The following is a 26301-nucleotide window of genomic DNA, read 5'->3' as shown; positions in this document are numbered from 1 at the left end:
TTCTTGTTCTGAGACAGCTAACAGAATTGAGATGCTGAGATGTAATGAGGGGTTGAGACCAATCCCTCATTCTCAAGCAGTGTGGCAAGTTCTCTCACTAAGCAGTTGGCTTGTTTTGGTGTAGATTTCCTGAACACTAGCAATGGTTTTGAGCAGTTTCTAATTGTTTATTTAAACCCTAACCCTCTGCTTCTCTCATCCTTCCCTTTCTCCTCTGTGTGTCTTTGTTTATGTGCTTTTTGTCTTTCTTTTTTGTTTGTATTTTTTTTTCTCTTTGACGGCTTGTGTATCCTTTCCCTGCGTTGTGGTGCTGTTTTACGCTGCAGAATTCGTCCAGCTCTGCCTCTTCTGAAGCCTCTGAAACCTGCCAGTCAGTGAGCGAGTGCAGTTCCCCCACCTCAGTCAGCTCAGGCTCCACCATGGGGGCTTGGGCCTCCACAGATAAGGTGAAAAACTTCATCTCAAAGACATACAAACCTGCTAGCTTGTTATCCAAACCCAGCAACTTTTGGACAAAAAAAATGTTCATGGGACACAGCCAGGATTCTTCTCTGGGAAGATGAGAATAGGAACTACTGCACACTCCCTTAAAATTCAATCTCTTTGAATGAACCACAGAGACACCTTAAAAGGAGTGCTAGGGGGACACTGCAAATTGGACATTTTGCAAAGTAACGTTCTATGAAAATCTCGGTGTCCACTTTTTCTGTTGAAGGAGACTGTGGAATGCTGCCCAAACCAGCTGGTTGCCTGACAAAGGGCATCTTGGCCATGTTTTACCATTGGTGGCTTCTCCACTCTCTCCCATTAGATATCATGTGTAATGCCAAGCAATTGGGGTGTGTTTCTGAAGAAAACAAAAAGAAATACGAAACTCTGTGCCAGAACGTGTTTGGAGTAAATTATGGGGTTTACCCTCACAACCAGAGGAGGAAGTGAGCATGGTGTCCATTCTCATCTGGTAAATCCTTGCTGTTGGGTTTTTTCTTTTTTTCCCCTTCCGTGTCATCACACAGCCAGATCATGTCATTTTCAAAGGCAGTATGCTTTTCCTCTCTGTCCGCCTACATAGATTAAATGCCACCAATGCAAACACCTTCAGTATTGGAAATGTTTTGTTTTTACGCCTGCAGACTAACTAAATTGCCAAAGCTTGTCCCAGTGTGCCACTTTCACGGACAGAAGGCAATGCTGCTTAGCCTGGAGACAATGACTGCTAGATTGGTGTCTGAAATTTGTTATGCCAAGTAACAATTTTCAAGCAATCTCAGTTCTGAACCAAGCATTGTATCAATTTTCTGTTGTTTATTTGCGGCAAAGCTAAGATCTTTCTTTTTTTTTTTTTTAATTATTTTAAGATACAGTTTTCTCCCTAGAGTGTCAGTCACAGTGTATTTTCATATTCATTCTGTTTATATTAATTTCTCTGTTTTTGTTTGTTTATTTGTTTCGTTTCCAGTTGTCTAATGGGTTTTATCACTGTAGTTTATCAAGTGACCCATCCGTAGCTTCAGTTGGTGCAGGTCCTTTCCCTCATTTCCCGCCTGTCTCCCGCGCGTGGACTCGGGCTCCCTCAGCCCTCCTTCCAGACTACGTTCATTATTACACCATTGGGCCAGGCATGTTGCCATCATCTAAGATCCCTAGCTGGAAGGTTTGTGTTCCTTTTGTTGTGGCAGTCCTCACCTCCTCATACTGAGTGTGCGCACAGCGGGTGTTGCTACCTTTCAATCCCTGTAATTACTGTTGATTTGCTCTGTTGAAAATGGCTCTGAATGGGCACTGCATGGTGATAATCAGCTAAAATCCAGTACTGAATATTTCTGAATGACCTTGTCTGTTCTGACACTTTCTAAAACGCATTAAGTAAAACATATTAAGGCTGATAACAGTGAGGTAAGAAGGAACAGTTTAGCGCTGGAACAAATCTGGCATTGTTGAAAGCACTCTGGGCTCCATTCAGCAAGCATAGAGTGTGGTGAGTGTCCTCAAAGCTCTCAGTTGGGCAGAGAAGTGCAGGCTTGGCACCCAGCTTGTGTAGTGAAATCACTTGTGGAACAACACAGTGCTCTCCCTGCAGTTGCTGGCCTTGGCCCCCCCTAGGCCATAGGCAGCGTGCTCTTGTAGGTCTAGCTGGAGTGGGTTCAGAAGTTGCTTGGCATCAGGTGGAGCCCAGCAGTGACTGCAGCTGCCTTAACTTTGCTGCCGCAGGCTGAAAGAGCTCCCACAGCTTGTTCTGTTGTCTCGGGTGAGACCACAGAACCTGTCAGAGTGCAGCAACTTCTATCGGTTGCCATAACTGGATCTGTGAGGATCTCCCTCCACATCCGGATGTCTCTGCCCTGCCAGAGCATGGACTTATCCCTGCCAGGCACTTCCCTATGGAGCAGTGCCCTGGAGGAGGGGAACCAGCTCTCCTGCCTGTTGCCCTGAAGTTTCATGCTGCTGGAATGCAGCTGGTAGTGCTGCACAGGTCCTCGATGCCTGTGGATGCTTCCATGATGCTACATACGCACTGTGGGACCTTCTTATGTGTAAACTGAGATGCCTTGTTGCAGACCCCTCACTTATCTCTCCAGCAGTTGGAGACTGAGACATAAACACAAGTTGGCCACAGTGATTGCAGAGCTTCTGTGTCATTGGTTGTGTCTGTGCTAGAAGCTCTTTGCCAGTGCATTTTACTGCAAAATGCTTACAGCAGAGACACAGCTGTCTAGGCAAAGCACAGTTCTTCATGCGTTAATAAAAATGTCAGTCTTCCTTCAGTACAACTCATTACTATGAACCAGAATTCAGCCATTAACTGAGAGATTGCTCAGAGTAATCTCCGATGTATCAAAAATCTGTTCAGGCCTAATTTAAACTGTAGACATGTAAGAATGTACCAGAACTTGTGTACATCTAGCATTGCTGATTGGACCTTTATGTATATTTTGTGGTGTGTGCTTGTGACCTCTGCACTTGAATTTCTGAAAATACAGGCTTTCACACAGGAGTATTTCATTTAGAGAAAGCAGTAATGTTAAAATACTAAATAACTTCACTGAAAAAAGCTTAGGTAGAATAGGAAACTTAGGTTTCCTTTAATAAAGGAAATAGGTTTTGTAAGTGAGAAAATTTAAATATCATCAAGATCAATTAATGTATGGCCTTGTTCAGAAAGGCATATCCAGTTTGATACATCATCTGCAGCCTTAAAATTGCCCTTTTGCACTGTTATATTTGTGCTTATAGCCCAGTTACGCAGGAAAGCTGTCACTAACAAGCGCGTTTCCCTAGGACTGGGCCAAACCAGGCCCTTACGATCAGCCAGTGGTGAACACTTTGCAGCGCCGGAAGGAGAAGCGCGAGCCAGATCTCAATGGCGGAGCTCAGGGCGGCCCACCTGTCCCAGCCGAGGAGGCCCAGAGACCTCGGAGCATGACGGTGTCGGCTGCCACAAGGGTGAGGCTCTGATTTTGAATGTGCTTTTTGGTGCAGAGGAAATGGACGTGCCGGTTTTGTTGACGTGCCTTATCTTGGCAAATACTTGTCCAACAAGTGGGGCTGGTGTGGCGGTGATGCGGGCAGTGGAAGTTGTGTGGACGTGAAAGAATATGCTGTTGGGCTGTTAGCATTTGCAGGGCAATGGCAGCCAAAGCGGTGTCTGTTCTTAAGCCCAAGTGAAGGGTTGGATACAGTCCTCTTGGATTGTGATGGTGACAAGCTTTGCTTGGGAGAAAGAACGCCTAAAAACTGGTGAAGACTGACCAAACCTGTATGTAATGAATCTCCTTTCTGTGTGCAACCAGCAGGGTGAGGAAATGGAGCCCTGTGAGGAGCTGGCACTCGCTCTGACAAGAGGCCTGCAGCTCGACACCCAGAGGAGCAGTCGGGATTCCCTGCAGTGTTCCAGTGGTTACAGCACCCAGACCACAACTCCATGCTGTTCAGAGGACACAATCCCATCTCAAGGTACCCAGCCCTGAACTGATGTGCCATCCAAGAGCTATTCTCTTTCAAAGCCTTCCAGCCCTCATGCGCTCCACCCCCAGCAGTGAGGAGCTGTATTCCAGCAGCCGTCACTGGCTTTACAGTCAGCTTCAGGGAAGGGGTGAACATCACTATTGCAAAGTTTCTTCCAGCCCGGAATGCAGCTTGGATTTTGTAATTAAATAGAATTCTGGATTTCTGCATAGTGTGTTGAACACACCTATTTTCTTGTACATTCCTAGAATGAGTTTTAGTTTAAGGATGCTACCAAGATAGAGTTTTAAAGGAAGTTCTGGATTTAGGTTTAATGGGGTAAGTGGAATGAGGCAGGTATTGCGCCATGCACTTTTTGTGGTAGCAGTATCCCTTTCAAACTACATTCTTAGCAAAATTGTACTTGTGAGCTTTGCTTTCTTGTTCTGTCAGTGCTCTGATTCTGTTCTCATTTCTATTTTGTGACCTTTTATTTCCTACGCAAACAGAAATGGCTGTAGCTGGAAAAAAGAATTTGTTGGAGACCTTCACTTGGGCAAACAGGAAGGTGCAGTAACGTGTTGGGCTTTGTGCCATCTCAGATCCAGCAGCAATCTGAGAGGGACTGAGTTTTGTGTTTACAGTTCAGCAAACCATATTGTTTGCTCAGCTGAGATCTGTGCAATTGCAGGGTGCCATGGGGCTTGCAGAGGGCCCAGCTTGGCTCAACATTTACATAGAAGGAAGGGAACCCAGTGCAATTATTACAGCTTAGGTTGTGTTTTCAAAGCTGGGATTTACTTTGTTTGCAGAATAATCACATTTGTTGCTGAAATATTGGTACACCATCCCCTGAGCCACCCACTGCCTATTCTAAAGCACACTTTTTAGTTGCTGACTCTTCTAAGCTTTTGTATCTACAAGTGGTAACATATGGTTTGTAGGATGCTGGTTTTGGAACCTTAACACAGGCAACACACTCCGAGTCTCTGTTGCTTTATTAGTTCCTTTTAGAAAAGGTACTTGAATGTGTACAGCTCTTGTTCTCTGTCTTGAGGGATGTGGGCAGGCTGCAGATTTAGGGTGCCTGGCCTCAGCCACGCGGTGTGAGAATCTTGGTCACCATGTTTCAGACTTCTTCCTCATAGAGGAGAGACCTGCCTTCATTGGTGTTGGCCTCCTGGTTTGGTTATGTGCAAACACACATAACGCATAACACATTCGGAGTAAGTGACGTGACTCAGTAGTCTTCTCCAGTTTGTTTCTAACTGTGTCATTTGGCATCAGTTTCAGATTATGATTATTTCTCTGTGAGTGGTGACCAGGAGGCAGAACAACAAGAGTTTGACAAATCTTCCACCATCCCAAGAAACAGCGACATTAGTCAGTCCTATCGCAGAATGTTTCAGACCAAGCGTCCCGCTTCCACTGCAGGTCTGCCAACCACGCTCGGACCGGTCATCGTCACCCCCGGCGTCGCCACCATCAGGCGGACCCCCTCCACCAAACCTTCCGTCAGACGTGGCACCATAGGGGCGGGTCCGATCCCCATCAAGACGCCGGTGATCCCCGTCAAAACACCGACCGTCCCCGATATCCCGGGGGGGCTGCCGGGCGTCCTCGCTGGGACTGAAGAGTGTCCCGAGCAAAGTCCCGAGTCCCCAGCAGCAGGAGACGGCGGGCAGAGCGTCCCCAGCATGCCCTCCTCCTCATGGAGCGGACAAGCGTCTGTCAACCCCCCGCCGTCAAGCCAGAAACTGGGCGCTGCCGACGAGCAGAGGCCGGCGGTTCCCGAGAGCGAGGGGGAGGAAAGCGAGCGGGACGGCGCGAGCAGCCTGGCGCCCGCGGGTCAGCAGGAGCTCGACGCCGGAGACCTCAGCCCTGGGGACGTCCCGCAAGGAGAAGACATGCTGAACGCCATCCGGCGCGGCGTCAAGCTGAAGAAGACGACCACCAACGATCGCTCGGCACCTCGTATTTCCTAGGAGCGAAGCAGCTGCCAGAGTACCACGCCGCCAAGAAGGAACTGGGAGGAAAAGTAGTTTGTGTGATCCATTCCGATCCGTAATCAATGAATTTCTGAAGATCCTCGGTAACAGACGGTCTGACAGTACTCTGAAAGAGAAACCATGGTGAAAGAGCGTAGTAAGACATAATCTTCACTGGTGTTTTAATTTGTAAATAACAGTGATTTGTTTCCACATTTTTTTGATCTAAGTTACACTTTTAATTTTTTCTGAAGGTGCCAAATCCCATTTACCTTTTTTATAACTCTTTGTAAAGTTTTAAATCATAGGAGAAAAAAAAATGTTGAGTAGTTTAACTTCAGCAAAGGGATTTAATGAGAATCTGGCTTTTTTGCAAGCTTTTGTAGAGCGCCTTGTAATAGTGAGGTTAAAAAAGCAAACAGCGGGACTTATTGTAAAGTTTAAGTCGAGCAGTGAGGAACAGATCCTCATTCGAGTGTTAAAAAAGGAGGTTTGAAGAGCAGGACTAAAAATTGACAATGAAAGCAATATATAATGCAAGGAAGAAACCTGCAGTTGGTAGAGTATTTGGGTGTAGGGGGGGAGGGAGATGCCATCAAAATAGCAGATGCTGTTGCACAAAAGTAGCCTAGTAGGAGTAATTACTGGTAGCTTCATGGTAAATGCATCAGAATAAGCCATATTGGATTGCAGTGTTTTGTTTCCGTAGGGTGTTTTAAAGACTGTTGTTTTTCTTTTTGCCACATTTCCTTCTGACTGCACAGCACCAACTCTCAGTCACATGCATGCAGCCGTCACTGTGTAGGCTCAGTTCCTCCGCCCTCACCTTCTGTTCCTCCCATCCTCTCACCGAATACAAACAAGGACAACAGGCTGAAGGCAGTTACAAAGGTGAAAACGATTCTAAACAGCAAGCAGGGAGTTCTTAGATATTATCAAAATGCCTTTTTCTGACCGTGCCCAGCAGGCTGGGCACCTTGGGAAGCCCAAATATTTTGAGAAAAGGATTTGACAGGCGTAAGCAGCTTGTGGTCTACTAAACTGCAAATGTTCCTTTCCACTACAGGGGCTTGTTTTTCTTACCTTCTTTTAAATGGCAGTCGATTGGCTTTTCTTAAATATCGAAAAAAGGGGCTGAAGGGTTGGGGGGTGGGGAGATACGCTGTTTTTTATTTGATGATACCGGGAGTCTGACCACTGTATTCTCTTTTTTTGTACTTTAAGTCTCGTTTTTTGGATCGCTGTTGATAGAATTATTCAGACTTGGGTTTTTTCCTTGAAGTACAAGTAAGTTCTTGCTGCAATACCTGTTCTCTATAGCTGACAGAAATATGCACACCGCGGGGCGCTGCAGCTGCTCGGAGCGCACAGCCAACGCTGTGGGCTGCACCCCCCAGCAGAGCCACCCATGGACAGCAGGCTGCTGCAGCTGCCAGCTGCTCCAACAGGCAGCTTCCACCCAACGCCCTGCAGATTTCTCTTGGCTCTAGACTTGCTTCCACAACCTCTCATGCTTTAATACATAACTGCATTGGATGTGAACTTCTAGTAACTGTGTGGTCACTGTGTTCTATATAACATTTGACACTGCTGTGGTTGCTGACCTTTGTTTTCTTTTTTTTTTCTTTTTTTTTTTTTTTGTTATGGCTTGACAGCGAAAAATAAAAAAGAAAAAAAGGCATGATTCTTAGAGAGTATTAAACCTTCCTTTCTTTGAAAAACAAGCTCCTTATTACAGAATATAATAAACGGTAGTGCCTGTGGTGTGGCCCACCAGCCCTGATCCAGTAGCTGATGCATTGTGCAAATGAGGCTTCGAGATGGTTTTTGCATAAACAAAAACTGCTAGGAGATAATCTCAGTAGTTAAACGTGTTATTTAAACCTTTGAAATAAATGGATGTAACTGTACCCGAGTACAGCTTTTCACTTGTTTAGTTCTTAAACGTTAGCATCATCGGTAAAATTTAATATAAAATGTTGCCAAATTCAATGTAGAAAGAACGTGACAAAACACTTTGGATAGTTCTATTGTTTGTGTTTTTGCATATTGTAAAAGCAGTGTCACAGCTGAAAAATAAAATGTTTCTAATGGTAAATTATTGTGGTTTAGTTGCTAGTTTGTACTGAGAGTTGACCTCTCCCTGTGCAGTTTTTTTGTTCTAAACTGGTATAAATAATTGCTGTAAGTGTGCCTCCCTTCTACATTGTAATGATTGCTTAAGCCTATGTTATAAATAAAGAACTGCTGGAAAACTTCTGTATTTCACTTCTTAAAGTCTTCTGCTTGTAGGGTGCTGCTGTCACCTCCGTGCACTTCCAGTGCCTCCCCAGCACCTCTGGGCAATGGAGGACTTGGATTTGTTCAGCCTTTAAATCATAGAACGGTTCATTAAAGTTGGAAGAGACCACTGAGATAATCCAGTCCAACCATCAGTGCTGCCTTATGGAACAGCCATTGGGGCAAGGGGGGCAGCCACACCATCTGAGGGGACTGCAGAAGTCAGGAGGGACTCCTGCTCTGTCCTACAGCAACAACAAAGCGGTCGGTTGATTGTGATGGAGGGGTAGAATCACACATGAACTATTTGCTGTTTGCATTCCTTCTTATGTAGTTAGTAGATGAGCAAGCAAAATACAGGATGTGGGGGGATAGCAAGGCAAAGGGAGAGGGAACAGGGTGTTTGTGAGCTGACATTTGCTCAAACAGAAGTGAGGGGGGGAGAGGGAGATGTCTGCTGACTGCTCAGGTCAGACACTGAGCAGGGTTACATCTCATGAGTTTGTATTCCTCATGACTTCTGCCTGCATCTGTTTGTGGCCTTTATACTCAGGTGAGTACAAGCGGCCTCTGAAGCAAACTGGCACTTGTAATGCAGCCAAGTGACACTGTGCTATTGGAGAGCCTGTATTAAAACCCCCTAACCCTGGAATGCTCACTGTACAAACACCTGCACAGCACCAAAGGTTGGAACAAAGCAGCTCTGTGCCCAGTAGGTGAACCGGTGAGAGATGAGTGATGTGCTGAACTGCAAAGCTAAAGACGTTTAGTCCATAATAACAGCTGGAAGCTTGTATAAGCACTGAGTTAGGGAGGGCAGGCAGTAAGTCCTTATTCTCCAGCAAGGTTTGAAAAACACTCACTCCAAAAGCAGCCAAAGGCCACGTGAGTTGCTAGCATTACGTCAGAGCTCCAGCTATAGCACAAATGCCTGTATTTAACAGCACAGTCCAAGGTATCAGTCTGGTACAGGTTGCTCATTAATTTTACATCCAGGCCCACTTCCCTCCCACCTTCTCCACAGTGGGAAATGGGCTCCAGCCTCAGTCGCTGTGTGTTCAGTCACTTATGGCTGGATCCCATTCCCTACTAAGTCTGCTTCTCCTGCCCCATTAGGCTTACATTCTTTCACTGGGAACACAAATTTACACGGCCACTTTTTCAGTCTCAGGAGTTTTTCCAGCTTTCCATGAAAGCTGCAAAATAAGTTCCAATAACCATTCAGTGTTCTAAAAATCACTGGTGTCAGCATCCCATGAAGACTCCTTTGCTGGCAGTCAGTGCTGACTCTAAGTCATCTATTCTACACTGCACAGACTGGAAGCGCATCCATGCTGCAACAGAACAGCGTATCAAAAATGCCTTGTTTCACTTCAGTTGGCTTTATTATGCATTACAGTAATATGTTCACTGGCACACCTTCTGCCTACTGGAGATCTATCACTTCAATGGCTGCATGCAGTAATGCTTTCACATGGGAATTTCACGGGGTCTTGTCACATAATGCCACCACAGTGGTGGCAGATGCCCGTCCTTGCGAGCAGGAGGCAAAGCTTCAGTTTTCGGGCCATCAGCTGGAGTTTCTTCTTCTAATTGCTTCACCTAGAAGACAAAAAAAAAAACCCAAACCACTTCAGTACAGAATCTCATTTCAATACTGCAGTTTTCAGCACTCCAGCAGCAGGTGGAACTGATCCCTGTTTTGGGAGGAAAGGACACCAGCAAGGCCTTTGGCCGACTGACAGGTTTAATGCTTCTCACTATTCACTGACAAACTCAGTAAGCATTGCAGGCTCCTATTACCTAACTAAGAAAGAATTTTCAAGAGTGAAGAGTGGTTCACAGGCGGGTTTTCATTTAAAAGGTCATTATTTTCTTATAATTTATGTCTAGCATTAATAAATTAAATAGACTGCGTTCTCTTGCTGCTTTGAAAGCTACCATTAATTTCAAGTCCTAAAAACCTTCTATACAAGTCAGAAGGAAACCCATTTCTGCATGCCCCCAGCAGCCCCACAGGTGCTATTCATGTAGGTTTCTATAAGCAGTGTTAAGTGCTGGCTGCCACTGTGTTAATTCTCATAAAAGCACCACAATACATACAATTCAATTATTTCTCTACATTTTAATTATTCCATTAACTTTGCCCAACAGAAGTTCCATTTAAGTTGCCTAGATTCCAACACGATGCAAATTGGTGCAAGTCATCTACAAAGCTGCAATCAGAAAGCATCCAGAGCTTTACAACAGGTGATGAGAAATTCTTTGGCCAGGGCTGCAGGTTCAGCTCTAACGTGCAGTTCTGTCCTCAGCCTTGAAGAAGCCATAATGCTGAGATTTGCATACGCATTTTAAGCCACGCCAGCATTTCACACTGACAAATGTTCTAACAAAGCACAGCTTAAGGCAGACCACAGCAGGTGCTCAGCATTCTCACTTTAAATATTTTCCAAGAACAGAGCTACATGTCACTCAAATGCTTACTAAAGCAGCTTTACTTGGCACCAAGCAAACACTGACCTCTTTCTCCCAGCTTTCCCGCTGCAGCTTCTTCCACTGCTCTCTCTTGGCAAAGTAATCAGGATACATCGCTTTCTCAGAAGGATGCCAGTAATCCAAGCACCACTCAGGAAGCTGTTAGAAAAAAACACGACCAAAACACAACAGTCTTATTATATACACACACACACACACACAAACATACATGAAATCTACAAATACTGTGTACTATATGAAGCTGATCCTGACCAATTACTGATCACCTGACTTATTTACTTATTTTTCCTGTCTGGATTCTTTCTCACCATTACCCCTGCCAATGCTAATGCCCATAAAGCTTAAGTTCTCTTCTTCTATTTCCACTTATTCCTTTTTCTGCCTCTTAATCCATGTCAGGTTCTTTTCTCTCATGGAGCTTCTTGTCTGTAAGGAGCTGATCAGATATCGCCTTGTGTGTCAGCACTTTCTTCCAAATTTGAGAGAAAAAGTGTGCACACACACTCTAGATGAGTACTGACTTCTTGTAATGCATTAAAAGAGCCAATGGCAAGAAAGCAAAAATGTCGTGTTTTTCTGTGAGCCCTGTTTATCCACTCCTAAACAGAACAGTCTCAGCAATGGAGCTAGAAGCCAAACTCCACAAGTTCTAAGAACACTTCTGCTGTTTTCCAGCATACCACTCAACATATGATGGACCTCAAATACTTATGTGGCACTACAATGGATTGAGAGAAATGGTCATTTTTACTATTACTAAAAAATGCTGGAAGAACGATGGACTAAGGGAAGAGAAGCTCTCCAAAGCCAGGCTGACTGATACCAAAGTTCTGGCAAGACCAGAGCAAGGTCAGGGTCACGTGGCCCAAGTGCCACAAGGGCAGCATCACTACCACCACAGGGCAGCTGCCACTTCCCAAAAGATCACGTGCTGTCCAGCAAAGCCAAACCAGCTGACAGAGAAGCAAATTCCATGTGAAAGGATCACCCAAGCACAGCAAGATCCTCCCACACGAGCTGTAAGACTTACAGCACTACAGTATTAGAGAAATATTGGTGAATCAAACTGCAGCCCCACTGAAGCCTTATTATAGCACTGCTGAGGACTCAGGGGTCCTGGTAGATGAAAAACCACAGAACGAGCAGTGTGTGCTTGCAGCCCCGAAGGCCAAAAGCATCCTGGGCTGCACCAACAGAGGGATGGCAGGAGGGAGAGGGTTAGGGGAGAGGGTGATTCTTCCCCCCTTCTCTGCCCTTGTGAGGCCCACCTGCAGCACTACTCCAGGTCTGGGGGCCCCAGAAAAGTATGACGTGGACCTGTTAGAGGGTCCAGAGCAAGGCTATGAAGATGATCAGGGGGCTGGAGCACCTCTCCTATGAAGACAGGTGGAGAGTACTGCACTTGTTCCATCTGGAGAAGAAAAGGATCTGGGGAGACCTCACTGGGGCACTGCAGTACTTGAAGGGAGTTTATAAACAGAAGGGAAGTTTCAGGTTAGATGTGAGGCACAGATTCTTTATTCAGAGGGTGGTGAGGTGCTGGCACAGCTGCCCAGAAAACTGTGTGTGCCCCATCCCTGGAGGCACTCCGGACCAGGTCGGATGGGCAGACCAAGCTGGTAGGATGCAGCCAGGGGTTGGGGGGCTTTGAAGCCCCTTCCAGCCCAAAGCCATTCTGAGATCCTGCGATTAACCCCCCTTTCCTCTCCCTAAAGGAGCACGGCTATCATACACAGCACCGCAGCAGCCCCTCACCTACCTTGTAGCACTCATATCTCTCATAGGACGTGCCGCCGGGCGAGTCGGGGAAGATGTAGGGCTGGGGGTGCTGGTTGGCCCAGAACTCCTCCTCTCCCGCCCTCAGCAGCTCGGTTGCCTTCACCATGTCCTTCACATCCTTGTTCTTATCGAAGCGGTCCCTCAGCAGGACGGCGAAGTAGCGGTACTTGTCCCTACAAGTTAAGCACGCGGGAGGCACAAACAAAACGTCACACACGCAGGCAGCGCCGGGCCGCAGACCCTGGGCCGAAGCGGCCGCTCCCCGCCCCGCGCTGAGGGCGAAGGACAAAACGCAGCGGGGCCGCCGAGAGCACAGGAACCGGGCCCGGCACCGCTCCCAGCGTCGCGCCAGCCCTCCCCTCCTCACCGATGGATGCACCAGGACTCCAAGTGCCGCAGGGACTTCTTGTACAGCCGCAGCACCTTCTGCTGGTGCGTCAGGTAGGCCGCCATGTCTCGCCGACCCGCGGGGCTGACGGGAAGGACGGTACGGCACTGCGCATGCGCCGCGCCGCCACCGCCGCCATGAGCCGCGCCAAGCTCGTGGGTGAGGGGGCGGCGGGACGGGGTGTGAGGAGGGGGAGTGTGGGCTTCGTGTGGGGGTGGCCGTGCTGGAGGGGCGGCTCGGGTGGCTTGGCGGGCGCTGTCAGTGCGATGTCCTCGGGTCGCCGAGGTGCGCTTTGAGTTGCTGCTCAGAATGAACCCACGTACATCTGCGGGGTTTTTGTTGGCAGATATCGGCGTTAACCTCACGGACCCCGCTTTCAGGGGGATCTACAGGGGAACGCGAAAACATCAAGGTACGTATTGCTTCATGTTCGAACTTCCTATTTATTCATTTTTCCTCCCAGTCTGGCCGTCCGTTCCGTGTTAAGGCGTGAAGCAGGAAGCTGTGTGGGCTGGCACGGCCGCCCCCATCCCTGCGCTGCTGCGGGGCAGCTGAGCTGGGCGGGAATCTTCCCGCAGCGGGGCGGGGCTGGGCGGCTCTGAGGGCTCCTCCAAGCCCTGCCCTTCTGTGATTCTCGCTATTGGTTCCAAGTCCTTTTTTTTGTGTGTGTGTGTGTGTGTGTGTGTGTATGGTGGCACCGCGTGAATGTAATTTTACGTTCAAAAGGAGTTTACTTGGCTCCTGAAACTTACGATGTTCAGTACGTGATGTTTCTGTGTGCTTTTGCAGATGACCTTTTGGATGTGGTAGAGAGAGCTGTCAAAGTTGGTGTTAAAAAGGTAATTCCTCGCAGTTGGAATTTTCTACACATTTTATCCTGCTTTTGATATTTTTGGAGTGCTCCATTATTGAAACAATTCTGCAAGTTGCAAAGGAAAACATGGCAACTTTCTTCACTACCGTAATGTGGAAGTCTTCCATGCCGAGAGCCTTGTCTTTAATTTGCACTGATCATTAGGCAGTAATGATTTTAATTCAGTGCTGTTGTGTATGATCTGTGATTAATTGTACATTTTCAGTGGAAAGATGTTCTCCTCCTACATACTGTAGCAAATCATTACAGAAGTTTCCATGTTAGATACATTGTCCTGTTTTAGGTGACTCACTTTGCAGTTACCTGTGCATGGGCAAATATTCAAAAAGGGTCTGATGGCTGTGAATATGCAGATATTTTGATACATAAAGGTAATTGGCGACTGCAGAAAAGGTAGAAGTACCAATAAGCTTGTGTGGTTGTGATATCTGAATGACTGCTAGTAAATGGTAGCTTTCACATATTGAAACTTCATAACAGTGACCAGGTTTGTAACTCTTTTAACTTGTCTGCCTTGGACCACGTTATTTAGTTGTAGTCTGCCTATTGTATGCCTCTGTATGCATCTCTGAAATCAATGAAGTATCAAGGCAAAGATAAGAGTTAAAATACAACACATTGGACGCTGTTGTGAACTATTCTGCTGGTGTATTAGAAATATTAAATAAACCCTCCTTGGCAGGAGGAATGAGCACTTGGCAGTTTGCTGAAAGCCTCTTATCTAAAGGATGGAGCCATGCAGTGCCAGAAGTCTGCCCCATCCCAAACTGTGTTTGCTTGCCTGAAAACTTAATCTCTTAATCTGAAAATATTTATATTTGTCTATATCTGCAGATTTATGGTGATATAAGGTGATTTGATTAAAAAAAAAAATCTATCTTTGTTACCTACTGTATTTCCTGGGTCCTGGGGATTTAGGAAATCTCTTTGTTACTGATGTATGAAGCTTTGTTATATATGCACATTAATAATTGTCTTGTTTTGTTCTCTGCCTAGACTCTTAGTTCTCTCTGAATGTTTTCGTAAACATACTGCTTGATATTCAAAGCAGAACATCCTGACAGTACTTCTTCTTTCCAGTTTTTGATTACAGGTGGGAGTCTCCAGGACAGTAAAGATGCATTGCAGCTGGCACAGACCAATGGTATTTTTGCTTCAGACTTCTATTGTTGGTCAATAATTGAATCTGCCCACAGTCTCTCAGAATTAATCACAGAATCACAAGGTTGAAAAGGACCCACAAGATCATCTAGTCCAACCATCCTCCCATTACCATTGCTACCACAAGCACTAAACCATATCTCGTAGCTCCTCATCCTCTGTTCAAGACGCCTCTTGAACACTGCCAGGGACGGTGACTCCACCACCTCCCTGGGCAGCCATTCCAGTGCCTGACCACTCTCTGAGAGAAAAAGTTCTTCCTTATGTTTAACCTAAACCTCCTCTGGTACAACTTGCGGCCATTTCCTCGGGTTCTGCTTGTTGCTTGGGAGAAGAGGCCAAACCCCTCCTCATCACAGCCTCCCTTCAGGAAGTTGTAGAGTGCAGTGAGGTCTCCCTGAGCCTCCTACATTAAGAGTGTATAAAGACATGCCCCTGGACTTGCTTACAGAATCTCAGATTAAAATTGAAAATGAGGATGCAGAGTGAGATCACTGCATTGCGTATGGCTTTATATAGCTATTTAGATTTCTGGGTGTTGGAAGGGATTAATCATTGCTCTGATTTCTGTTTCTAGGCAGTTCAGATGTTTAGAAAAACGAAGCCATGTGTGCTGCTGGAAGCACAATTTATCACAAGGCCCTCTTCCAGAAGTAGGCTGAAATAGATATATGATGTAAAATGTATCTCCCTCCCAGTTTTCCCTCCCATTAAAAGGAATGTATCCCTCCTTTTTTTCTTCAGGTAGTTATCACTGTACTAATTACTTAAATACTTATTCTATTTAAGAAAGTGGTGTATTTATATACATTAAAGTACTGTTTACAGAAGAGAATCATAAAAGAACTCAGGTTGGAATGAAGCAGAGGAGGTAACCTGGTCCAACCCGTTGCTTAAGGCCTTTCTGTGTGTGTGTACATACGTATTTATATGAATATTTTTATATGCATAAAGGCATATTTTATACGTATGTATTTCTCTCCCATATTTCTACATTCTTCGTAAAGGCACTGCATGTGTCTTTTTGTTTTGGTACTGAGGTCATCTAGAAGGAATTTCTAGGTAAGTCAGACATTGCTTGCAAAATCCTGTCCCAGCTAATGAATGTAAAAATCCTGTCCCAACTAATGAATGTAGAGGCACACGAGGTAAAGAGGGAGTTTTCTTTTAAAATTACAAGTAATGAAAAATGTCCAGGCACAGATAATGGCTATAGCTTATATGAACTCATATTTTTTTCTTAAAACCATCTAATAATGTGTTGCTTTAGATATGTTTTACAGCACAGCTGGCTGCCACCCTACACGCTGCGGGGAATTTGAGCAGAGTAACCCTGACCAGTATTTATCAGAATTAAAAAATCTAATTGAAAAGAATAAGATAAAGATAATAGCAGTTGGAGAATGTGGCCTAGGTAAGTGTTATCTTAGTACTTCAGTACTGATATGTATAAACGTGTAGACATCCTCGAACCCTAACTAACTGGGGTTTTGTTCTTTCTAATTGTAGATTTTGACAGATTGGAGTTTTGCCCAAAGGATATCCAACTCAAGTAAGAAACTTGCTGTCTATAAGTTGATTTGTATCGCTCCACATCAGTGTTTTCCTTCCTGTGCTCTACCAGGTAGCATTTAGTCAGGTAGACATTTGCAACGTGCAGATTTTTTTGTGTCAGAAAACGTGACTTTAAAGGAAGCAGTGAATTTTGCTTCCTGCACGGTGTGGGTCCAACGTGTCCTTTCCTGTAAAATCCATCAGAATTGCTGGGTTTCCAGGTGTGGCAGCTATTCATTCTTGCTCAAGCTCAATCTAGCAGACTCTTGGTGAGAATTAATGTAACTGTAGTACGTGAAGGAAGAATTAGTTTGTTGGAGTGGAAGGTGTAGAGGAGGGAACAGAACTATCAAAAAGACTAAGACAGCAGTGGAGAGAAGGAAGCTTTTACTATGGGCAGTGTTAGCTGAGATAATTGAGGGCTGATATGTTCATCTGAGGACCCGGAGAGATTGGTAGTTTGAAGTAATATACACAGCAGTCATACTGAGTGACAGGAGCAACCACAGCCCCTAACATCAGCCTGCATTCCTGTATTGACAGTCTTTGTCTGCAGTTCTTTGTGAGAAAAGGTGGGTGGTGGAAGGGGCATTCCAGTGAAAGGAGACTGAATTGTAGCAGGTTGCTGCTATGGGTAGAATTAGTCACTGGGGGGCAGTGGTTAGTTGTATATTTTCCTAATTGCCACAAGTAATCAGTAGGGAGAGTTGATCATGTCTTTTACTGTATGAATGTAGTACTGCAAATATTCCCCAAATTAGACAGAACAAAATACATAAATCTAGTTTCTCAGAGCTCTTTGAAACAGACAGAAGAAATATACTATCACTAATACATGAATCCCAAGTTGTTTTTCTGGAGATCTACTTCTGCATGGCCAAATCTGCTTCATCTGTGTTAGTGCTGTGATCCCCAAACTGAAAATGCCAGAGCATTTGAAGTCTGTGCTCAATACTAAATCTGCAAACAAACAAGCAAGGATGTTTTCAAACATTATTGAGGAGAAACAGACGTAGCCAGTGGCTTGGCTCTCACCAGTCGGAAGAAGGCCATACCTTCAGTGCTGTAACTAGTAAGGCTTGGCATCCTGATGGTTTACACTGTTATGTTCTGATCACCATGTCAGGTTTCTGTCGGCTTTTCCAGAGTTTCTCTTTCCTGGTTTTTGTGTTTTGTTCTTTTTTATCTAGGAACTTCCTTGTCGACTTCCTCATTCTCTTTCACAGGGCACATAGCAGCATGTGATGTGATGGGCTTCACCGTAGCTAGATAAGGAAGAAGCTTGCATTGCCTCCCTCTCAGCTTTGAAGAACAGTAGTGGTTTTGTGGGTAAAAGGTTACATCAGCCAGTAGTTACTTATGGGGATTATTTGCAGCTCAGTCTCTAAAACCTCATTTTGGTATGAAGCAAGTCTGAAGAATGAAAACAGCTGTTTAAAAAAAAACAAAACAACAAAACATCAATCAAGCAACTGTAGCTATTTAAACAGCAAGAGCAATTGTGCATTGCAATTAAATTTGGATTTTAGTCAGTGTAGACTATGCACAGTGTCCAACTGCAAAGAAAATTATGAGGAGCATGAGAGGAGCATTTCTAATTCTCATGCCTGAGTGTAGCATGGCAGACAGAGAAACTGTAAGTAATGATACTGTGGGATCAGAACTAGCAGCAGGTTACTGGAGACAAGGTTAAATTGGTACTCACTGGTTCTAACTTTAGAAACTGCACTGGGGATCTGGCTACCTGCTTACTGCCCTCTGCCCCGCGTCTTTGTCTTCATAGATGGCTGCCTCGCTGTTACTGCTCCTTCAAAGGGAACACTGGAAGTAGGAGGTAGGACAGGAATAACAATGAGTGAAAAGGAGAGGATGCAGGCACGCAAGCAATAGAGGGAGAACCATTGAGAAATGGGGAAAGAGTGAAGACAGTGTGCAAAACAGGGCAGAAGATGCGTGGTATTGGTATTTGTTTCATGTCAAGAAAGACAAGGCTGACCTTTGTGGAAGAGCAAACAAAAACTCTGCGTTGTTACTTTGCCAGCTCTGAGGACTAATTTGGGCCATTCGGGGCTATAGAATTCTGCACAGTGCTCCCTCACCCACCCCCACACCTTTTACAAACACTTCTTGAAATAGCATTCTCTGTGTGATAGACACTCTCTTCTATCCCTGGCATTTCAGAACCTTGTGGAGAGAACTGGCAGTTCCTCTGTCATTACAAACAAATAAAACCCAATTCCACCAGCACTCACAATACTCAGGGGTATGTGCTCAGCATATATGTTTATGAGTTCTTCCATTATTGATGCTTTTGGCCACTTCTTATCTGTGCTTATCACTGCTGCATGAATATCCCGCAGCAGAAAGTTGCTTTTAAACGTGAATGCCTAAATTGTTGAATGGATGATAGCTTCTGCATGGCAAATCCATCGATTTGTCTTTAGCTCTGGAGGACCAAAATGTACAAGCACTGGAAAAACTGTTCTGCTGTCTTTCATTAGTCTTTGACTGAATTTCTGCTTAAAAGTGATTTTTATTTTACAGATACTTCGAAAAACAGTTTGACCTGGCAGAGCAAACAAGACTGCCCATGTTTCTTCACTGCAGAAACTCACATGCTGAATTTTTAGGTGGGTGTTGCATGAGGATTTCAAGCAGTAACGAATTCTGAATATGAAAAATCTAGAAACCTGAATCATAGAATGGCCTGGGTTGAAAAGGATCACAATGATCATCTAGTTCCAACCCCCCTGCTACGTGCAGGGTTGCCAACCAGCCATCTTGGGCAGCCTGTTCCAGTGCTTCACCACCCTGTGTGAAAAACAGGGATCCTTCACCTTTGTCTGATACAAAACCACCTTATGTTTCTACTCTTTATGTTGCAGACATAATGAGAAGAAACAGAGATAGATTTGTTGGAGGAGTGGTAAGTATGGGCTTTGGTGTGGGGTTCATTTTTACATATGTGTGTGGGGCTGGAGGATGTATGTGAATGTCGTTGTTAATGTGTGACTTATTGTTTGCCATGGAGTCTGTGGAGGCTGCCTGTTGGGTACTTTCAACTATTATAAATTACTATTTGCAATCCACTTTAAAAAAATAAAATAAAATCTGTATTATATCAGTATTTTTATTTTTGTTGCTTATTCAACAGTTTTATGTTGCAAGGGAAGGGAATAGGCTGAGACATGGCTCTGAGCTGACATGACCAGTTTTTCTTGGCCTAGCAGAAGGACAGTTTAAGCACCTTATAATTGACATTGGCCTCTTCCCAATTCTGCAGTGCCTGTAACTGCAGTGCCTCCAGACCACAGATAATTTGGATGCGTGTTCCCAGTGGGAGCTGTAACCTCAAACATTTGCTTCTGACATCAGACATGATTTTCAAATTACATCCAGATGTATCTTCTGATTGCTTCCTGTCCTTAGATATTCAGATCGTGTATTTTAATTCAAACACATAGCAGGAAGAAACTTCAGATGAAATGATTAAGGAAGTCCAGCAGTTCTCTTTCAGTTTTCCATTATGCCGTGGTTTTCCAAAAGTAATGAAGACTTGGATTATTGCATCCTGCTCGTGTCAGACCACAACTGGTCTGGTTATCTCCGTCCCCAAGTTTCCCCATTTGTACCGCAAAACCTTCCCCAAGCTCTGAAGTTGCACTGAGTGGTCACTCCTTCCTTCAGTCCTGCACAGCTGATATCAAGCAGAGACACAAAGAGCACCCTCTGCTGCTGGTTGTTGCTCTGCCTGCACGGGGAAGTGGGCGCTCTCTTTGCTCCCTTCAGGGACCACAGCTTCCACATGGCTTACACTTCACACCCTACGACCCATCGCTTGCCTCTCGTCCTTAAGATGACCAGTAGGCTTTGGGTTCCTTTGGGCTAAAATCTGTGCTGAAAATAATTCCAGCTCTTACTCTGGCAGTGTCCTCTAGGGAATACCAAGGTGAGAATGTAAAAACTAAGCACACGCAGCATTGCTTGCTGTACGTAACCTCCCAGATTTCAGGTATTGGCTACAGAAAATTTGTGGGCCATAAGCAGTATCACAGCATAGACTTTTCCTACATTAATCACTAATGAAACGTGATAACTGGTTTTGTTGCAGCATTCCAGTGACCTCAGCCTGAGCTTTGCCCCAGTTCAGAATCAGATGAGCTATGTCCCATCTTTGTTTGAATACATGTGTAATGCATTCCATTGAAAGGTATTTATGACGCAAGTCAATACTCCTGTATGATTTTAAATGATTGGAGTTTTAAATTGTCTGTGTATTACACATCTGCAAATGCATTTATTTTGATTGTAGGTTCATTCTTTTGATGGCACAAAGGAAGAAGCAGCAGCAATAATAGATTTGGATCTTTACATTGGAATAAATGGCTGGTAAGTTCCTCGCAGGAAATAAAGCTATTTTAAAATGGCAGCTGCAATGAACTCATTGGTTTCTTTTAAACAACGAGGTCAAGTTTTCAAAGCTAGATAGGCCCTTAATCATCTGACAGATTTAGAATTGCACTCATTAATCTTTTAGCTACAAAAAGTTCTTAACACACCACTCAGCAAGCTAATCTGGTCTGGGGTCCTTCCTACTACCCTCCAGTCAGTCCTCGTTTGGAAATGAATAACGTGATAGAGCGTGGAAGCAGTCTTGCTGTGAGATCATGAAAAAAAAAACAGCATAGTTTTCAGTTACCATGTCAAATATAGGAGTAGTGCAAAATGTCACCTGATCAGCTTTATCTGCTGGTCACACAGCCAGCTTTGGCTGTCTCAGTGGCACGGGTAGCTGAGGCTGGGCAGATGGGTTCTGTCCCCAGGGCAAGCCAGCTTCCCAGTAACTCCATGTTTGCTGCTAAGTGCAAAGTTTGAATTTAGAGGCAGCATTTAAAAAAAAACAAAGCAAATTTTCTTCAAATTGTTTAGGAGGCTGTTTTTGCTATGAAACACTTCAACAGGCGAAGTAATGACTTGTACACACTTTTTATTTTTCTAGTTCATTGAAAACAGAAGCCAACTTGGAAGCACTGAAATCAATTCCTAGTGAACGATTAATGATAGAGACTGGTAAGATTTTATATCTTGGTCAGCAGTTCGTGACTTAAATGCTGTTGGGCAACACGATATGCTTGCATAGCAGTGATAAGGCAAGCCCGAGAGGAAGGAGACAGGAGCAGAGAACGGACTGCCCAGTGCTCTGTTTTGGAGGGCAGCCCGTGAGCTGAGTACTCCTTTTCAGCTTTCTGCTCGAGGGAAGGAGCTGCCTGTCAGTCCCCAGTGTAACAGGGGAAGGTGGAAAGGGTACACTGACAAGCCTGGATTTTCAGTTGTATTTAAATACTGAAGTCCTGCTCAACTATCTTTTAAAGTGCAGCTTGCTGGACAAGTGCCAGACAGGGCAGTGGCTGAGGTCCTGCCAGTGGTAGCTGTAATGTCAACTGGAAACAACAGCTCTTTAAATGGAGTACTGTGGGAGAAGGCTCACGTTCCCCTCTTGGGCTGATGAGCTGCAACTTCAGAGTGTGGGATTTCTTTGTGTGTGCGCTTCACATGTGAGGAACTGACAGTTAAAAATGGTTTCATTGGAATTTCTGAATCTGAAAAAAAAAAGCAAACTGCCTGGATGCTTTTAACTAATTTGCTTACGAAGCACAAATGTTAACAAATTTGGAAATTTCTTTGGAACAGATGCAGTGCATGCATTGTTATGTCAGAGATTAGTGGGATGTGTTACTGTATGGTATTTTACAAGGTAAACTGCTTAAGATAATGGTATAAAAATGCAAAGATTGTTCAGGTGTTAAATTATCCCAGTCTGTTCAAGTCATTCCTCAAAAGAGATAAGGAAAACTAATGTCTGTGGCTGAATTGATTAAGCCATCTCATGGTATTCTCAAGTGATTGCATGCTCTTAATTCTGTTTTTCAAATGAAACTAGATGCACCCTGGTGTGGAGTGAAAAATACTCATGCTGGATCGAAATATGTGAAAACTACATTTCCTACCAAAAAGAAATGGGAAATGGGGCACTGCCTGAAGGACAGGAATGAGCCCTGCCATATAATGTAAGTGCACTCCTGTAGGATTACATAAAATATTTCAGATTCACAGGGGGAAAAGAAAAGCAACAGTCCACGGGAAAGATAGTAAATAGAAATGAATTTAAATGTATTTAAGTATGCAAGGTATTACTTAATGGGTTGTAAAATATATAGATATATATTTATATGTTAAGGACTTAATTTTTCCATTTCAACAATTCTGAATGCAGAAAGCTCCCTGAAAACGAAACCAGTGCTGACTCTTTCTTTTCACTCTGTATGCTGAAGAATGAGTTAAGCCCTGTAAAGTAAACTCACTTGAATAAACTTCAATCAATTGCAGTTATGTTTAAAACTGATACAGCTCTGGAGCTGTGCTGTCCTCTGAAGACAGACAGTGCAAAGACAGGGAGTAGACAGAAATGACACTGATGGGGCTGCTCCCAGTTCCCTTCAGGCGTCACTGTGCCTGTGGTAAAGGATGCCATCATGTGAACTTGGTTAAGGGTGCTTCCTTCATCCTGCTATGATGCTGGAACAAATGTTTCATAAAACATTGATCTTGTGAAGTTTAGATATGAGTAACAGTAGTCAATGAGAGAACAGTAAGAGAAAGCTCTAGGGGCTGCTGGAGTTACAGCCTGAACGTACAGAAAGCCTGACTTCTGCTACATCCTCAGAATGCATCCTCCCAGAGGTGGGAAAAGCAAGGAAGTGTATTGTTTTAGTGAAAGTGTTATCTCCATTAACAGCATGGGTAGGTGAAATCTATGAATTTTCACAACTGCTAGCAAAGTCTCTTTGGTTGCTTAGGGCAGTTGGTGCTATCATTCTTGTTACCAGCTCCTTGAAAAGAAGGAATGAGGAAAGTTTCTTGTGTTGTACTATGTGACTTTTCAGTGCAGCAAAGTTCACAGCTGCACAGAGCCAGGTGCAAAGCCCATTTACTTGACCAGATCTTTATTTGCTGTGAAATCTGTATGTTTCTATGCGTAAAGTACCTGTTTGGAACTAATTCCTAAATACTTCTCACAATGCTACTGAAGACTGTAGGAATTTGAAGTGTCAAAACACGAGCGTATGTGAGAACGGAAGGGAATGCTGCTGTTGTAGGCTTGAAGAAACTTTGGAGACTGCTGATCATGCTAAAGCATGGTTTAAGTTGCCATGGCTACTCCACCAGCGCTCAAAATACATTTTAATGCAGAGATGTTGCCCTGTAACACTCCTCAAAGCTCATTATTTATATATAACACAAACTGCACGCATTGGGACAGAAGGGCTAAATCAGAATATTAGACTTTCTGAGGTCAGTCCACAAATACAGAAGAGATCAACTGAGAACATTTGTTTGCCTCACAAGAGTTGATGACCTTTCCTGCTGCCTGAACAAGGCTGCTGTGGCAGGTGTGTCTGTTACACCATCCTGTGTTTGTCTGCCGCCTGACGTGCAGCTCATCACAGTGCTTCAGAAAACCCAGCACTGGCAGCACCGGGCGCCTTTCCTACAGCAGTATGTGGCTGCTGTACTGTGGCTTTTTTGTTGTTGCTGTTAATGAAATAAGAGCCTTATTTCAAAAATACTGTCCTCTTAAAATTAATTATAACCATTACTAGTAGTAGATTAGTAACTTGAGAATGTCGTAAGCCTGAGGAAGTACAGTGAGAGTTGGCATTTTGTGAGTAGTCAAGCAGCATGATCTGTTGTGAGAGGAAAGTTAGCATGAGGCCACAAACTATATTTAATATTTAGGGTCCATACACTGTTTAATATAGCTCAGTTGGCAGGAGGGTTTTTCCACTTGTCTTTCTTTGGTGGTGGTGCAAGAGTGGGGAAGACAGCTTTTAATTTTGATGGTGATATCTATATATTAATGTGTATTAAGACCTGCTATACACACCTTGGAAGCTATTTTTGTGGAAACTTTATCCACCAGAGGCTTTTTTTTTTTTTTTTTTTTTCCTCCTGCAGCTTTTATACAGTATTGCAGCAAAACATCACATTCCCACTACAACTAAGTGGGGACAAGTACCTGTAAGCCCTCCCAAAGCTCTTCAGAGCTGATACTCTTTGGTACTTGGAATTATCATTTCTACATAGGCCTGATCTTATCCCATCTTCTCTTGAAAATACTCTTAAATAAAGAAGCCTTTTGGCTGCAAAACACAAGCATGAAATGCTCTTAATTCTTCATCTAGGAGAATACTGGCATTCCAGGAACAGTTAGGAGCAACTTTTTCTACTGTTTTCCTTGAAAAGAAGTTTAACTATTGCCTAAGTTGAGGCAAAAATCCAAAACCCAAACCACACTGCTAAAGTTAAGGTCCTTCATCTTCACCACAAGGAAGTTTGGTTTTTTCCTACTGCTAGAATTGTACTGAACATACAGGGTTTTTCCTGTACTTCAGTGACAGAAAACAAATAAGAAGGCGCCGTGGCCTGGTTTGCTCTTACTGAGTGTTAATACTTGTCTTTACCTTCCTTTTGCCTCCTTTTCCTGGATTCTACCAAAGCTCCAGGCCTTCTAAAAGTGCTTATTTAGCATCTCCTACTGACATCTGAGTGTATCCATCACAGTTTGTCTAGAGAAAGGGGAAGCAGAACTGAGCTGTCCTAGTAGAGGTAACCTGTTACATTTGTAGCTGGAATTTAAGCTTTGCCATAAACCAGTTTGTTTATAGTGCCACTTTAACCTTGACAGGAGGTTAATGAATTTCAGTCTGAAAAGTCAAGACCACTGATAAAGACATGCACAAAATGACACTTTCTTTGGAACAGAAAGCTGTTTAATTACCTCTGAACAAGAGTCAAAAGACCAAAGATGAACCTGTACCAGTGAGCAACCAGCGACCAGGGAATAGAAGTTACTGCCTTTAGTAAGTGAAGCTGTTTCCGTATCAGAGCATCTCACCCTGTTGCTCTCATAGCAGGTTTTTATTCCAGGTTAATCTTAGTTACTCATGTACATACAGATGTGACACTCTGATGTATATTCAGTACTGATTTTTGGAGTCTAATATCAATTATTATTTTTTTTTAGTCAAATACTGGAAATTATGGCAGCAGTAAGAGAAGATGACCCACTCGAGTTGGCCAATACTCTATATAACAACACTATTAAAGTCTTCTTTCCAAATATATAAAGTTTTCTTACATTTATTCAACATAACTTTAGTAAGTATATTGCAAAAAAGTTAAGACTGATCATATCTGCAAGTTCTTATCGACAGAAGCCAATATGTAGTGCTTTTTGTACAAGATTAAAGCTGATTTTGAAAAAGTGGTCTGCATTGGTACAGTTTCCTAGCCCTATTTCCTTTTCATCAAGATTCGGGATCAATTTCTAAAATAGCCTAAGCTAGCAGCTCTTGTTAATACCTGCACACATTGCAAAATGAATACCAGGCTGCTGAGTTCACGTGTAGAATGCTTCAAGTTACTACTGGTAATTCAGAAGTGCTTAACAATCAAGTGCATGCTTACTGCTTGACCAGAAAGCTTAGCGGTTTCATCTTTTGCTCCACTTCGGCAAATGCTGTAGTGTTAAGTCTACCAACCTAAGCTTTGCATTGTTTTCTTTTTAAACACAACTCACTATTTTTTAAGTGATAAAGCTCTGCTAATACTGAATTTGTTAAGTAAAGCTGCTTTGGTTCAAGCTTTTCGTTTCTGATTTAACCCGCTGAACAGTCTGTTTTCACCAGTGTTTTACATCCAGAACTCACTGATCAGGGATTACTGGTAGGCAGTCTTTGGCACAGCATTATCACTACATCAATTAAAGAGTGTTT

At 43.9% G+C, this 26301-nt stretch overlaps 3 protein-coding genes across 24 annotated transcripts in view; 2 read left to right on the top strand and 1 right to left on the bottom strand.

The window, feature by feature from the left end:
* The window catches only part of MTSS1 (MTSS I-BAR domain containing 1), a 117493-nt gene extending 109305 nt beyond the window's left edge, over positions 1–8188 (top strand). For 5 of the 18 annotated variants that reach the window (XM_052704813.1, XM_052704814.1, XM_052704810.1 and 2 more), the window contains 5 exons: positions 327–446; positions 1460–1654; positions 3280–3444; positions 3792–3954; positions 5233–8188. In XM_052704813.1, the coding sequence (XP_052560773.1) occupies positions 327–446; positions 1460–1654; positions 3280–3444; positions 3792–3954; positions 5233–5930 (1341 nt within the window). In that variant the 3' untranslated portion in view covers positions 5931–8188. The remainder of the gene's footprint in view (positions 1–326; positions 447–1459; positions 1655–3279; positions 3445–3791; positions 3955–5232) is intronic. The other 13 variants (XM_052704821.1, XM_052704823.1, XM_052704820.1 and 10 more) reach the window with 6 other exon arrangements.
* A 1388-nt stretch (positions 8189–9576) lies between these two features.
* Positions 9577–12990, bottom strand: NDUFB9 (NADH:ubiquinone oxidoreductase subunit B9). Its single transcript, XM_052704863.1, has 4 exons — positions 12856–12990; positions 12469–12661; positions 10734–10847; positions 9577–9815 (listed from the first exon to the last, which is right to left on the bottom strand). The coding sequence occupies exons 1-4, from the start codon at positions 12939–12941 to the stop codon at positions 9684–9686; spliced, it is 525 nt and encodes a 174-aa protein (XP_052560823.1). The 5' UTR covers positions 12942–12990; the 3' UTR covers positions 9577–9683.
* Positions 12969–25790, top strand: TATDN1 (TatD DNase domain containing 1). 5 transcript variants are annotated; one of them, XR_008211451.1, is made up of 13 exons: positions 12969–13035; positions 13223–13288; positions 13666–13715; positions 14831–14894; positions 16182–16325; positions 16421–16463; positions 19010–19095; positions 19351–19391; positions 20778–20854; positions 21465–21535; positions 22407–22533; positions 25212–25386; positions 25551–25645. XR_008211451.1 is itself a non-coding variant. In XM_052704838.1 (12 exons), the coding sequence occupies exons 1-12, from the start codon at positions 12990–12992 to the stop codon at positions 25651–25653; spliced, it is 918 nt and encodes a 305-aa protein (XP_052560798.1). In that variant the 5' UTR covers positions 12969–12989; the 3' UTR covers positions 25654–25790. The 5 variants fall into 5 exon arrangements, 4 of the variants coding, with proteins under 4 accessions (XP_052560798.1, XP_052560799.1, XP_052560800.1 ...); XM_052704838.1 differs by lacking the exon at positions 25212–25386 and having other exon boundaries at positions 25551–25790; XM_052704839.1 differs by having other exon boundaries at positions 25212–25790.
* The last annotated feature ends 511 nt before the right edge of the window (positions 25791–26301 follow it).

This window comes from Tympanuchus pallidicinctus, unplaced genomic scaffold (genome assembly GCF_026119805.1).
Source record: "Tympanuchus pallidicinctus isolate F22 unplaced genomic scaffold, pur_lepc_1.0 scaffold5, whole genome shotgun sequence".
In the NCBI taxonomy this organism is placed as follows: Eukaryota; Metazoa; Chordata; class Aves; order Galliformes; family Phasianidae; genus Tympanuchus; species Tympanuchus pallidicinctus.
This window is presented reverse-complemented; position numbering and strand designations above follow the sequence as displayed.